At 41.3% G+C, this 13,296-nt stretch overlaps 4 protein-coding genes across 5 annotated transcripts in view; 2 read left to right on the plus strand and 2 right to left on the minus strand.

Moving 5' to 3' along the window:
- The window catches only part of LOC6494548 (potassium voltage-gated channel subfamily H member 8), a 47,267-nt gene that overhangs the window by 24,849 nt on the left and 9,122 nt on the right, over positions 1-13,296 (minus strand). Inside the window, exons 1-2 of one of the 2 annotated variants that reach the window (XM_001960092.4) lie at positions 2,912-3,142; positions 2,482-2,610 (exon numbers count right to left, since the gene is read on the minus strand). In XM_001960092.4, the coding sequence (XP_001960128.2) occupies positions 2,482-2,610; positions 2,912-2,945 (163 nt within the window). In that variant the 5' untranslated portion in view covers positions 2,946-3,142. Of the gene's footprint in view, positions 1-2,481; positions 2,611-2,911; positions 3,143-13,296 lie in introns of those variants that run through there. The other variant, XM_044715411.1, reaches the window with a different exon arrangement.
- On the minus strand, positions 5,149-5,674 carry LOC6502521. Its single transcript, XM_001960093.2, has one exon. It carries the CDS (start codon positions 5,672-5,674, stop codon positions 5,174-5,176), a length of 501 nt encoding a protein of 166 aa, XP_001960129.1. The 3' UTR covers positions 5,149-5,173.
- Positions 6,062-7,361, plus strand: LOC6496058 (the record flags this gene model as incomplete). The annotated part of the gene is made up of 2 exons (XM_001960094.3): positions 6,062-6,394; positions 6,459-7,361. Coding segments are annotated over 2 exons (846 nt in total), but the record flags the coding sequence as incomplete, so codon positions are not given.
- Positions 10,254-13,145, plus strand: LOC6496059 (phenoloxidase 2). The gene is made up of 6 exons (XM_001960095.4): positions 10,254-10,696; positions 10,754-10,889; positions 10,949-11,443; positions 11,506-12,133; positions 12,442-12,694; positions 12,765-13,145. The coding sequence occupies exons 1-6, from the start codon at positions 10,341-10,343 to the stop codon at positions 12,958-12,960; spliced, it is 2,064 nt and encodes a 687-aa protein (XP_001960131.2). The 5' UTR covers positions 10,254-10,340; the 3' UTR covers positions 12,961-13,145.

Genomic DNA, 13,296 nt, shown 5'->3' on the forward strand with positions numbered 1-13,296 from the left:
CCTGCTGGGCTTTCCCCTTTGACCCCTTTTTCCTATTTCAACTTTTACATTTTTCTATATTTTCAGAAAAAATGGTTCAAATGCCAATATTGCCATATCCATGTCAAATAACTTTGCGAGAAACTCTTTAATTTGTTGATTGCCTTACTTTATTTTTAAAATAAATATATCTATTTATTTAAGCTTTTCATTTACACTTGACCTCTAAGTCTAGTCTTTGGAAAAATATTGCATTTTCTGTGCAAACAAAAAATCTTCCAGGGATTTAATTAAATTCTGGCAAGAGCCCGCCTTTATTCGCTGCAGAAAATGAAATTCTTGCTTTCTTTCGGTGCCGTTTGGCCAGTTTCACATGCGAGGAGACTGTGCCACCGGAAACGGAAATCCACCTTAGGGACATGGGTATCCCATGGCGTCCTCCATTTATTTATAACATTTTCTGAGAACACAACTCAATAAGCGTAAAACCTTTTCATTGCAGTTTCAGAAATAGACCGTATCACACAAACACATACTGTATCCTAGAACTGGAGACGAGCTGTGAATAGAACACGAAGGATGGTAATTGCCAACACAATGGACAGATTACTTCATAAAAGCAAATGGAAGAAAAAGGATGTGGATGCAACAAATTGAATTGTATGGCAGCCAGTTCAATGGGAGCTTGAAATGAAAACTCACATGACAGACAACAATGTAATCTGGAAGCGTGTCTGCAAGCTTCATAGTACTAACCACATCAACATCTCATTCATATATTGTAGAAATGGAAAATAATTCGCAATAATCAAATTTATAAGCAATCAAGGACATATTGTTTCTGCAAACTTTTGAAACTTGTCAGCCAATTGTTGGTTTTGTCATTTCATGCCCGGAAATCTATAAATTGATAAAGTACTTTATTTTAATGCCACCACAATATGTCAGACAAATTAAAAGTAAATTTGTTTAATAAGCGGCAATCAATACAGCGTTATGGTGGCAGTAGGCCTTAAATACACATGCGAAAAATATGTAAAATATTATTCAGAAAATATGCATTGAAAGCTTGTGTTTTTTTTTATTTAATGCGAGCATTAATATTTAATAGTTGGCTGTTTTTATCAGTAGATGTCATTTTAAATAAAGTACCTTAAATTAAATTTACTTTTTAATTTAATAACCAGGACATTCTCACAGTTGACCCTCATTTTGTGTGCACATATTTGTAATAAATTCATCTTTGTACATATTTACGGAACAATCATTGGGATGCCGGAGGCTAAATCACTTGCAGGCTGCTTTTTGTTTGAGTTATTTGACTGCTGCTGGCGACAAGGAGACATCCACATCCAGTCTCTTTACTGACTGACTCCGGCTCATTTAATATGCTTATTTTATTATTTATGCCTCGTAAAACCTTTTTAATCCCTATGTCGGCTGAGCATTTCGTTTCATGTTTGGAGGTTGTGACAACTCGTAAAGACAATTATCACTGGGGAGCTGCGGGGGACGTGTGTGTGTGTGCGGGATGCGAAATGAAACAATTAATTTATATGATGGCGGACTGACATGTTGTCCCGAGACAGGAACTGAGCAATGTCAGCACGTGTGCGTGCGTCCCATCCTTTCCTGTCAACGCGTTGCCAGGACTTTTCTTTCTCGATAGTGCAGCAGATTAAGTCTGAAGCTGAATCGATCGAGCTCGAAATAATCAGCCTTCTGTCTGGATATGAAAAGGGAATATCTGAGTCTTAATGCCTGCACTTTCCGATCATTACGCTTGAGTACTGAGAATAAAGAAAACATATGTACATATACTTTCTCGGCAGCCCAACAAGGCACAGTTTAATTTACTGTAAAACATTTTCTCCCTCAAAGGAATACACACAGTATATAGTATAAGTATATATATTTTTTTAAGGTTTCCACGAGTCTTCTTTTGTGTATCGCATCGCCGGGTGGCACAACAAAAAAGATTGCGCGGAAGATGAGTGAAAAAAAGGAGGGCGTGTACGCACACAGGCCCATAGTTTTAATTTCCCAGCACGAAATAAAAAAATAAGCATTTTGCATGCCTTTATGGGCAGATTTTCAATATGGATAAGGAAGGACCATGCACGCGCAAATGTGTATTTCATATTTAAAGGACAACGATTCGTGACCGTTCAGGAGCTTTTTCCCCAAAGCGTGAGCACTTAAGAGCCAGAAGTCCCCACTGTATCCCACAGAGACCCAAAATATTGGACAAGCGCACAGTCAAAAAAATATATACAGACTCCCTGAAATCCTTCTACTACATATTCGTTGAATTTTCTTCGAGTGTCCTGTTTCGGAAATCTCTTATGCTTACTTTTTTATGAGTTACCCGGCATTTGATTCCGGCATTTGGCTTATGCAGGCCCCTCTCAATAAAAAGTGTCATAAATATTACATTACAAAAAATCGTATAAAAACCAAGGAATCGCTTAGCATTAGCATTGGCATTAGCATTTCACTTACGAGTGCCATCGAAGCGGGTGGCGATTGTGTCCAGGAATGTGTTCTGGGGCGCTAGCAGCCCCTTGCGGGCTGGCATGGGAATGGTGGGGCCGGTGCGCCTTAAAAAGCGCTGCTTGGGGCGTGGCAATGCTGCAAGTAAAAAGAGTTCAAAAACACATTAATTTTATTGTCGATTTTTAAACATTTCAATCCTGAAAATGCCATAAACGAGAGACGCTTAATATTATTTTTTGGAGCTTCAAATATTTCACGAAAGCATTTGTATTTTGTATGGGAATTGAATATTTCTGTGAAAATATTCAAGCATTTTTTTTTTCGTCTAACATTTTTTAAAATATTCAATACAATTGCCATTTTCTGTTTTTCACATTCTTTGCCAACTATTTTCTTGTTTATTAATTGGTTTCATGTATTTTTTATATTTTTTTACCCATTTGATTGTTTGCTCTTCGATGGGTTCTCATTGTTTTTATTTTTCCAGTCTGTGCTTCGCATTTCGATGAAAATATTTGTACACCAACACTCTTGCCATTCAGCGACTGAAACAATGGAACCTGAAGTTAAATAGAAAACATTTCGGATCCATTTAACTCAGACGCGTCTCCACCACACGCCTGCGGGCCAAAAAGTGTGCGGCGAAGTGTGTACATCAAAATCAACTGTTTTTTGGCCGTTGATAATTTTTCTCGTTTTTTGTGGGCCGCAGGTGCTGTTCGCGTTAATTTCGAGAAGCAACACAAGCGGTCAGAAAGCAGCAACAAATAGCCGCAACCGCAACAGTGACAGCTGTTGGGGTTTTTCGACGAGCAATGCCGAGGCAAATGGCAAAAAGTCGAATTTTTTGATAAGAGCCATCGACGTCAGAGGCGCCTTGTTGACATTGCGAGGGGGTGTTGGATGAGCGATTGGTGGGGGTTGAGCCGTTAAGCCAAAGACAATAATCGCTCAAAATGAACATTTATGAAAATAATACGGGTATTCGGGAAAACGGATAATATGGATATCGTTTATTGAAATTTTATTTTCGAAGAATCATAACACCCCAGCTTGAATCACCCTGCTTAGATTAATTTTGGCATTAGATAACTGGTCCAATAGCCCGATAAGGTTAACTAGAAATAGAAGCCTCTAGCACATAGCCTGGCGAGCCGATATCGAATGCAATTTTGATTAATATGCCATTAGATTGTGGGGTCCTGGGGAGTCAGTCCAACCACTGACTGACTCACGCTGATATAAAAACACACCCCAGCTCGGTTCGACCACAAAATTTTCATTTCCAACATTTCCTGGCCACCACCGGTAGGTTGCAGGATGAAAATGATTTCTGGAATATGGTAAACCATATGTACAAGTATGGATGAATGTATATCACCACGCAAACATGCGGAGGAGCGGAGGCATCTGCAACTGTCAGAGTGGATGTGTGGTGAGTTAGTGTGTTTGTGAGTATGTGTGCAATTTCCGTTTCCGCCTTATTCCACATGATTAGGCTGATGATACTTGGTTATGTGGCCTCCGTTTCTCCCTTTCTCCCTTTGCCAATCCACTTTCCTTGAGTTTTCCTCTTGCAGGACAAAAAAAGAACGATTTTTTTGCAAAGTGTTCGTTGTGGAAAAATAAATATTCTTGGTTGGAACAATCAATGCCTGAAAGCGAATTTGCAATTTCATAAATGTGCATAGTATTTCCCATCAGCTAACAAGCACAAAGTAACCTTGAATGCATTTCCAACAAAAATAAGCAAACAATGTTGCGAGCTTACAAACAGGAAAATGGTTATATATTTATCAGCAGTTTACATGAAAATGTAAAGCAGCTATCTGAAAGCACTATCTGGCCTTTATGTTTTGATTTTGTGTCGGAAATAAAAATAATCATACAACCAATTTTCAACCATGGTATTGAATGGGATTATAGTTGGAATATGTTTATAATGCGAAGACCCTTTTAAATTAAATTAAATGCTTACTAAAAAGCCTTTGGAATTCCACGAATAAAGGTTTTAGAAAGGCCACTTCCTGGAACACCAAATCCGATTGCCCTGAAGAAAATTATCTTTAAAGGAGATTAGCAGCAAAAAATAAATACATACAACAACCCACCCTAGGGGAAGTCAGGGCCGGCCCCAGCTTTGGAAATTCTCACACGCCAAGGTCCAGTGTTCATTTAAGCAAATTTGGCTTATTCGGAAGCGCGAGGAAAACTGCTGCTGTTGCTGCTTGGCCTGGTATAGTGGTATGGTAGAACCTAATAACCACGTTAAAGCGAAATCGCCTTGTAAGAGGACGAAACGAGTTTGGAATTTTTAATTCCGAGAGCCGCATGTGGTGCCACGGAAGAGTAAGAGTAAGGAGGCGTTCGGAAGTGTGGCACGTGCCCCATAAAAAAGTGAAGCTGCTGCCAGGGGAAAAAAGCAGGAAAATATGCTCTTTTTTTGGGAATTGGCTGACCAGTGAAAAGAGAAGGGCAATGGAACGCAACAGGGAAACTCAATTGCTTCAATTTTATTCGGACCATTTGCCACCTGCACACATGATTCGCAGAGAGGAATAAATGTAGATATAAAAACAACTTAATACCCGGATTAAAAATAAACTAAAAGGTATCTTAAATCAGAAAAACATACATTTAATCAGAGAACTCTTCAAACAACACAAAAAACTATTATTTCGAGATAGATATTTCGTTTTTACTCCTCGGCTCCATTGTTTTTATGGCTCTTCCTGCGTTGCACCCTGCTTTGAATGAATCCCCGAATCACTTTATGCTGATTCACCACAAAATCAAACCACAAATTCATGTCAGACTCGAAATTAAAAGCTGGCATTGTAGACATATCCGAGCGGAAGCCTCGCACATAATAGGGAGTATCCTTTGGCCAAGGACAGCGCTTCGGCACATTACTAAACTTATCCATATGTTTGCGTCCCAGTTGGATAAATGCAATTTGATTTTTGTTTGATAGGAGACTGCAGCCATCGATTCCGGATAGATTAAAGAGTGTGAAGTCATCGCCGAAGCGTCGCGGTAATACGATTCTCATATTCACAAAGAACTTGGCGACCGGTTGGCTGAACCGCAACTCAATGTTGAAGGATGGACGCTTCACACTTTTGCTTAAACCGCACTTTAGATGGGACATGACTTGCTCTGGATCCTCGCTGTAGCAAGTACAATTGGTGAAAATCATGTCAAAGTTGCCCTGTATTATAATAATATTCCTTTAAAAAGATTATTTTTTTATTAGTTAATAAATTACCTTTGCTTTCACCCAACAAACACTACAAATCGTTAGATAAATTAAAAACCATAACTTGCGGGCCATTTTGTTTCCACAACCACTCACAAATCCGGAATAAAATTAATATTTTCCATGGAAACTTTTTGTAATCCATTTGACTGATTACTCTCATTTATAATTACCATTTTGCTTTTTTTTTTTGGGCGTTAAGCGTTAATTGAGAAAGTGATTATGGGTGATTGCGGCCCACCATTAACGATCCGATTATGTGGTATACTTTAGGTGACTAAAATCTTTATTATAATTTAAAATGTAAATTTTAAAGCATATGCTTGAGTGGGGCATTTACAAAACCACATATTAATTTCCTCTTCATGGCTCCACGGCACATTGTTCAAAATTAAACAATCAAATGAGCCTTTTCGGCTCAATGAATGCAACTATCATAATAATTATAATTGTTATTCCGACATTAGTCACACATCGGCAGGTAATTATGTGGAATATTTGGTAGAAGCAGTGCAGTTAGTCATTAATTCCAGTCTGATTGCATTATTAGTGGAGCCTTGTCGGCGTTTGCGGATCGAGATGAAGCCACAGGTTTACGGAGTGTGCACATTACTCCTTTTGTGTATCCTTCCTAATTGGAATTTGCTAACGGAGGCAAAGGTGCGTATGAGTGATGTCCAGACAAGACATCTGTTTACTTTACCTCATCCTTTGATTATTCCAGAACAACTATGATCTACTGACGGAAAACTTCACATGCAGCACCCAGGATGTGGACTCTCAGATTATTAAAGATCTCAATTGCGGTTTGAACAAAAACGCCAAACGCCGTACCTGGCACTTGGAGTTTACGCTGAAAAAGCATGTCAAAGAGCACGATTTTCTAATGAGAATCGTTCTGCCACGTCAAAGGCCTTTGACCGACTTTGTTCTCATCGATCTGACCACCGATGGCTGCCAGTTGCTGGCCAATCGCAATCAGGTGCCTCTCATGCGACTCGGCCGGAACATCATGGACCGTTTCAGCAACTTTCCCAAACAGTGTCCTTTCAGGGCAAATTATTCGTACTACATTCGAGGCTTCCGCATGGATTTGAATCTTTTACCAGCCGTAGATATGGAAACGGCAGTTAATGTTGAGTTCAGTTATCAGAGCAAACAGCAGGGGATCAAATGGATAACTGGGTACATGGGGGCACGTGTTCAGCGTATTCCGGAAAAAAAGTCCAAAGGTTGAGGTTTAAATTCGCGGAAAAACGAGTCACCATGACAATTTTCTGTTCATAAATAAAAAAAAGGAACCGTGCCTTGCATGGTTACCATGAAGGGTTTATTGACATTCTACTTTTAAAAATATTCCATTTCCTTTCAAGCATTTCTAAAAAATCAAAGATTTCTTCAAGTTGCCAAAAGTGTTGTCAGAAAATAAAGGTAACCCATTCAAGGATACAATAAATTAATGTGCGTATGACAAATCAGGCGAGGTAAGCATATGGCCGTGGAGTTAATATTGCAGAAAATCACCTGCCACCTGTTCCCGAGACTCTGTCTCTGTCTAAGAGCCTTTCTTTGTCGCGATGGCCTTCCCTTTTTCTCCATGACAGTTGAACCAGATGATGTTGCTCTACCTGTGTACATTCACGGCAATTCTTTCCATGTCATTCCACAAATGTTGTTCAATTACCTGGGCCCAGACACCGACAGACAGTCGGAGGGAAAGGCAACATTGTGGCAACAACTGGTTGAGTTCTGCGACTGTGTGTATGATGACTGGCACATGGCGAGACACAACCTGAACCAGCTGCCACAATTTGGCATTTGACAGATGACGAGAGATGGCGAATAGAGAATGGCGGCCGGGACGGCAACTAATAACCCAACTCCCACAAAAAGGTTTCAGGCACAAAAAGCGAAATGAAGTGAGAAATGTGACAATGTTGTCACTTGATGATTTGTTACCGTTACTGCCAGTGTTGCTACTAACGGTAAAGGAATGGACTTCCTGTTGGCCATGTGTTGCAGTTTCCACAAAATTAAGATACACTTTCCAAAAAGGATTATAAAAAGCTTTTTACTTAAAATTATAAAAGACTTAAGTCCTCTTAGCTTAGTTTGTCCTTTCAGAGAACTGTTACCCTAAATATCCGTATCCCAGCTGTGCCTGTTGAGGAATTTTAATTAGATGTCAGGGATTTGCATGCGTGTGGGCGTGTCACTCATTACAATGGAGTTTGGCCAAGCCGCCTGTCACTTGATTTGATAGCCAAAGAGTAGCTGTTGCCAATAAAGAACCCTTCCATCTTGTGGTCCCAAGCCAATTAAGGCCAACTGTTAATTGGCTGGACTGCTGCTGTCATCAGTCTTTGGCCGAAGCCCCGAGAGTTAATTTGCGAAGCTTCGTAGGTAGTCCATTATGTATATTAAGTGTCAATTTTAATACAGATTTGATGAAAACTAAAGCAATTAAAAATAAAGCTGATTCAGAAACTATCTATTTGTTGAAAGCCATTTCCAATTAAAGTTTATTGAAGTTCAATACCAGAAAGTAAATAAATCTCTTTGTTTGGGAGGACAATTCCAGGATAAAATCAAACAATGAGAATGGTATGGCAGCAAAAATTGTGTAAATTGCTTTTAATTAATTAAACAAGGTCTGTTGGGAAAAGGCAAATAAATCTTCGAGTAACACGTGTGTCTAAGCACAGTATTTAAAAACTCGGAATGCCTTACATAAGTCTTGTATTTAAGAAAGTTAAACACCATGCCCCTTATCAAGGAAAAATACATTCGAGTTTGGAAATTCACATAAAAGGTTGAAAGAATATCCCATCCTTAAACTCGTTTACTGCCGTCGATGAAGAACGAACCCACATTAACGGGCTGATAAGTTGCAAACAGATTAGAGCCATGAAATTTTAATCAGTTTCGTGCCCAAGTCGGCAAACAATTGAAAACGAAGCCACCTCGAAATTTTGATAAAGCCCCGCCACAAATTCCTGCGGTCGGACCCCAAACTAATGAATAGTTCGGGGATGGATGGGTAGAGGCTGTTGCCGCAGAATACTTAAGCCGAAATCTAAAATTTAAGCCCAGGCAGTGGCGGGTAATTAACACAGCTCCGCAATCCTTTTTATGGACAGGTTCTCGGCCCTAATGCTTAATGCCATACTGGATGAGTACTTTACGCCTTTTACAAAGTTGTGTGGTTTTTAAGACTTGTTTGGAAAAGTTTTTCCCTTTTTTTCGGCGCTGAGTGAAAACTTTGTACGTATGGTAGCGAAATGTTTCTTCCTTTCAGGGCTTTAATTCGATTCACACTGGCAAGCTGAACAAATTTCATCCTGAACAACACCCTGAACACACACTTTATAATTAATTAAAGCAAGTTTGTCTTTTTGGCCAAGAATCTGCAGCACATTTGCCTTGGCTGGGCCTTGGCTGGAGTGGAATATTCAATGAAAAATGACATTGCTGGGATAAATATTTGCGTGGAGCAAGCGAAAAGTCAAGTGGTTTCTGGAGAATGTAGTCGACTGGCAGATGCTCTACCTTACCTTGGAAAATAGGGAAATGTGCAATCTCATTTGTGGAAAGTTAGAGGACCACTTTGGTAGCCTAAACGACCTTCGGTAGCCTCGTATAAAAAGTCATTTCCATGTTTTTTGTTGTTTTTCTCCTGCCAAAGTGCAGAAATTGTGAAAATTCATCTTTTCAATTTCCCCACACCCCACTGCCCCCCAGTTTATGCAAAAGTTGTACTGTTTTTGCTGTCAATTTCACAGATTAATGCGCACACATTTCAACGCCAAAGTCGTCGGCAGCAACATTTATTATTGACAATGGCCAAAAGTTTTGGTTTTTGTTGGCCAACAAACCTTCTCTGACCAGACGGCGGAGCGACAAAAATTGATTTACAGTATAGATATTTTAATCATCAAAGCCCTCTTGGCTGTTAGTTTTTAGTTACGCTCCAGCCGCCTCCCGCCTCGAAATCAAATTTATGGCTCCTGCGAAGGACAGTGGGAATGGGTGTTGGGGGGAGCCTGTTCCAAATACAATTTATGACCCGACATTCTGAGATGTGGAGCGGGGTTGGGGTGATAAAAGGAGGTGTGGCCGGATGGCAGCCTGTTGAGTAACCTAAAGTTTTGGTGTTATTTCTATGGGCATAAGGAGCTTTTCCTGTGGCCGTCGGGCTGTTTACATCCCAGAGTTGTATTTCCCAAAAAGGTTTTCCTGATATTTTCGGGCCAGAACTTGGAAATTAAATTTGATCAGGCATCGAGGCAACTAATGACTAATGGGCATAGCTGTTAATGACTACTTTCAGTTCCTAAATTAAATTTTTTTTTAATTTTTTATCACTTATAGTCTTGCGGTTGAGACAAGCCTCTTGTTGCACTTCCACAAATATTTCTCACAAACGTTTCTTATCAACGCCACCACCACTTCCACTTTTTTATCTAAAGAGTAAACTGTTGCATTTTGCGGTTAATTATACTTCTTTACGGAAGTATAAAAATCCAGACATTTAACGAAATCCCCACAGTGCTCGAGTAGCCTTGGTTGTGCTTAGTTTCAAGTTCGTTTCTAACTAAAGGATACCATGACTAATACGGATTTAAAGGTCCTGGAGCTATTGTTCCAGCGTCCCCTGGAGCCAGCGTTCACCACTCGGGACAATGGAAAAACGGTGCTGGAACTACCCGATAGTTTCTATACGGACCGCTACAAGGCTGAATCCGACCAGGTGGGCAATCGTTTCTCCAAAAATGTGGACGTAAGGATTCCGGTTCAGGAGTTGGCTTCCGTGCCCAACCTGGACTTTGCCAAGCCTCTGGGCCCGAAAAAGCAATTCTCCTTGTTCAACGACCAGCACCGGAACATTGCCAGCGAGCTGATCACCCTTTTCATGAACGCCCCGAATCTCAGGCAGTTTGTCTCCCTTTCCGTGTTCTGCAAGTGAGTTTAACAGTGTGGCTTTCAAGATAAATCGGATAAAAAATCCTCTTTTTAAAGGGACCGTCTTAACCCAATGCTCTTCCAATACGCCTACGCCGTGGCCATCGCCCACCGTAAGGATACCACCGAAGTTCCCATCACCAACATTTCCCAGGTTTTCCCCAGCAACTTTGTAGAGCCCTCCACTCTCAAGGCAAGTTCACACTCATATCTGTATAATTCAATTGGATAATAAGACCTTTTTCTCTGTAGGATGGTCGCCAGGAGGGATCAGTGTTTGGGGAGAGCGGTGACCGAGTGCCCGTGGCCATTCCCCGTGACTACACGGCCTCTGACATCGAGGACGAACACCGTCTGGCCTACTTCCGGGAGGATATCGGCGTGAACAGCCATCACTGGCACTGGCACTTGGTCTACCCCACCACAGGACCCTATGAAGTCGTTAACAAGGACCGTCGCGGCGAGCTCTTCTACTACATGCACCAACAGATCCTGGCCCGCTACAATGCGGAGCGATTCTGCAACAACCTGAAGCGCATTCAGCCTCTGGCCAATCTCCATAACGAGGTATTTGAGGGCTACTTCCCCAAGATCCTGTCCAGCGTGAACAACCGCACCTATCCTGGTCGCGCGTCGGGCCAACTCCTGAAGGATGTGGATCGTGAGGATACCAGGATCACCATTGATGAGATTCTCCGCTGGCGTAACAGGATCATGGATGTCATCGATCAAGGTTATGTCGAGGATGTAAGTATGGAATTATGGGGAGAAGCAAGCAAGTCTTTAATTTTTGTGAATTTTTTTAAAAGACCTCTGGCCAAAGGATCCCATTGGATGAGGTCCGAGGCATCGATATTTTGGGCAACATGATCGAAGCCTCTCCAGTGCTCTCCGTCAACATGCAACTCTATGGAAATCTGCACAACCAAGGCCACAACATCATATCCTTTGCCCACGATCCCGATGGTCGCCACTTGGAGGAGTTCGGCGTGATGGGCGATGTCACCACAGCTATGAGGGATCCAATTTTCTACAGGTGGCACGGATTCATCAACACGGTCTTCACCAAGTTCAAGAGCCTTCTGAACCCATACAATGCCGCCCAGCTGGGCTTTGAGGGTGTTTCCGTTGATTATATCGAGGCCAGGATCGGCAAGAAGGGCACCACCCCCAACGTATTGGCCACCTATTGGCAGAACTCAACTGTGGATCTTACGGCTGGCTTGGACTTCAGTTCGGCCACCAATGTCTTGGCCTCGTTCAGTCATCTGCAGAATGCCCCATTCACCTACACCTTCAATGTCACCAATAATGGAGCCAAGAGGACTGGAACTTGCCGCATTTTCCTTTGCCCGAAGGTGGATGAGCGGAACATGGCCCTGAGATTGGAGGATCAGCGTCAAATGGCCATCGAAATGGACAAGTTCACGGTGGATTGTGAGTATTAAAAAGAATCTATTTTTGCTTTTCTTCAGAACTAACATATCTCCAAGAATCTAAATCATAATTTTTTAAACACTTTTGAGAAAAAATCATCTTCAATTTCTGCCAAAATTTAAAAATAGAAAGCAAATATGAAATATGATTAAATTTTACGGCTTAGATTCTAGATTTTGTTAATAGCTAGATTATATGAAGTCTTTTATATCCGTTCCGGGTATTTCTTATTGAATCCATAAGATTCCAGGCACTAAGTCTGCTTTCCTTTTATGATATATGGTTATTACTTTTTAATTAATCCCCAGTGGTGCCCGGTGTGAACACCATTCGCCGCCAGTCGACGGAGTCATCGGTGGCCATTCCCTTTGAGCGCTCGTTCCGGCCAGTGGGTGCGAATTACCAACCCCAGGCAGCCGATGAGCTGGCCCGATTCCGGTTCTGTGGCTGCGGATGGCCTCAGCATCTCCTGCTTCCCAAGGGCACTACCCAGGGCATGGTCTTTGACTTGTTCGTCATGATTTCCGACTACTCGCAGGACTCGGTGGAGCAGCCCAACACGTTAGTTGCTTTTCAGCGATTCCCACAGGATGATTGGTTGATTTTCCCATTTTTATTTATTTTTTCCTAGACCCAATGATGCATGCAGCACTGCGTACTCGTTCTGCGGCCTGAAGGACAAGCTGTATCCGGACAGACGTGCCATGGGCTTCCCCTTCGACCGCCGGCTGCCGAATACGTATTTGAATGAAATGGTCGATGCTTTCGGAAACATGGCCAGGACCGATTTGAGGATTCAGTATACGGACAGAACAATTGTCAAGTAATTTCTGATTTATTCAAATTACCTGAAACGATTGATGGACTTGGCTTAATTAAATGGACTATTCTTGGAAAACGAAACTCTATTAATCCCTTAATTTTAAGATAACTAAGTGCATCTCATATAATAGTGTCATCGAGGTCTTGTTTATCCTTTATATTAATAAACTATATTTTGCTAATCTTAAAATTCAGACTAGTATGTTAATACTATGGCGATTAAAGTCTCTAGGTTAATATTTGTCTTAACCTTTAAGATTTCTTCACTCAAAGGCAGCCAGCCGTGGCTATGATAAATATTTACTGTTGTAAGAAATCCTCGTCTAGGAATATTTTCTTGC

Source organism: Drosophila ananassae, chromosome 3L, assembly GCF_017639315.1.
Source record: "Drosophila ananassae strain 14024-0371.13 chromosome 3L, ASM1763931v2, whole genome shotgun sequence".
In the NCBI taxonomy this organism is placed as follows: Eukaryota; Metazoa; Arthropoda; class Insecta; order Diptera; family Drosophilidae; genus Drosophila; species Drosophila ananassae.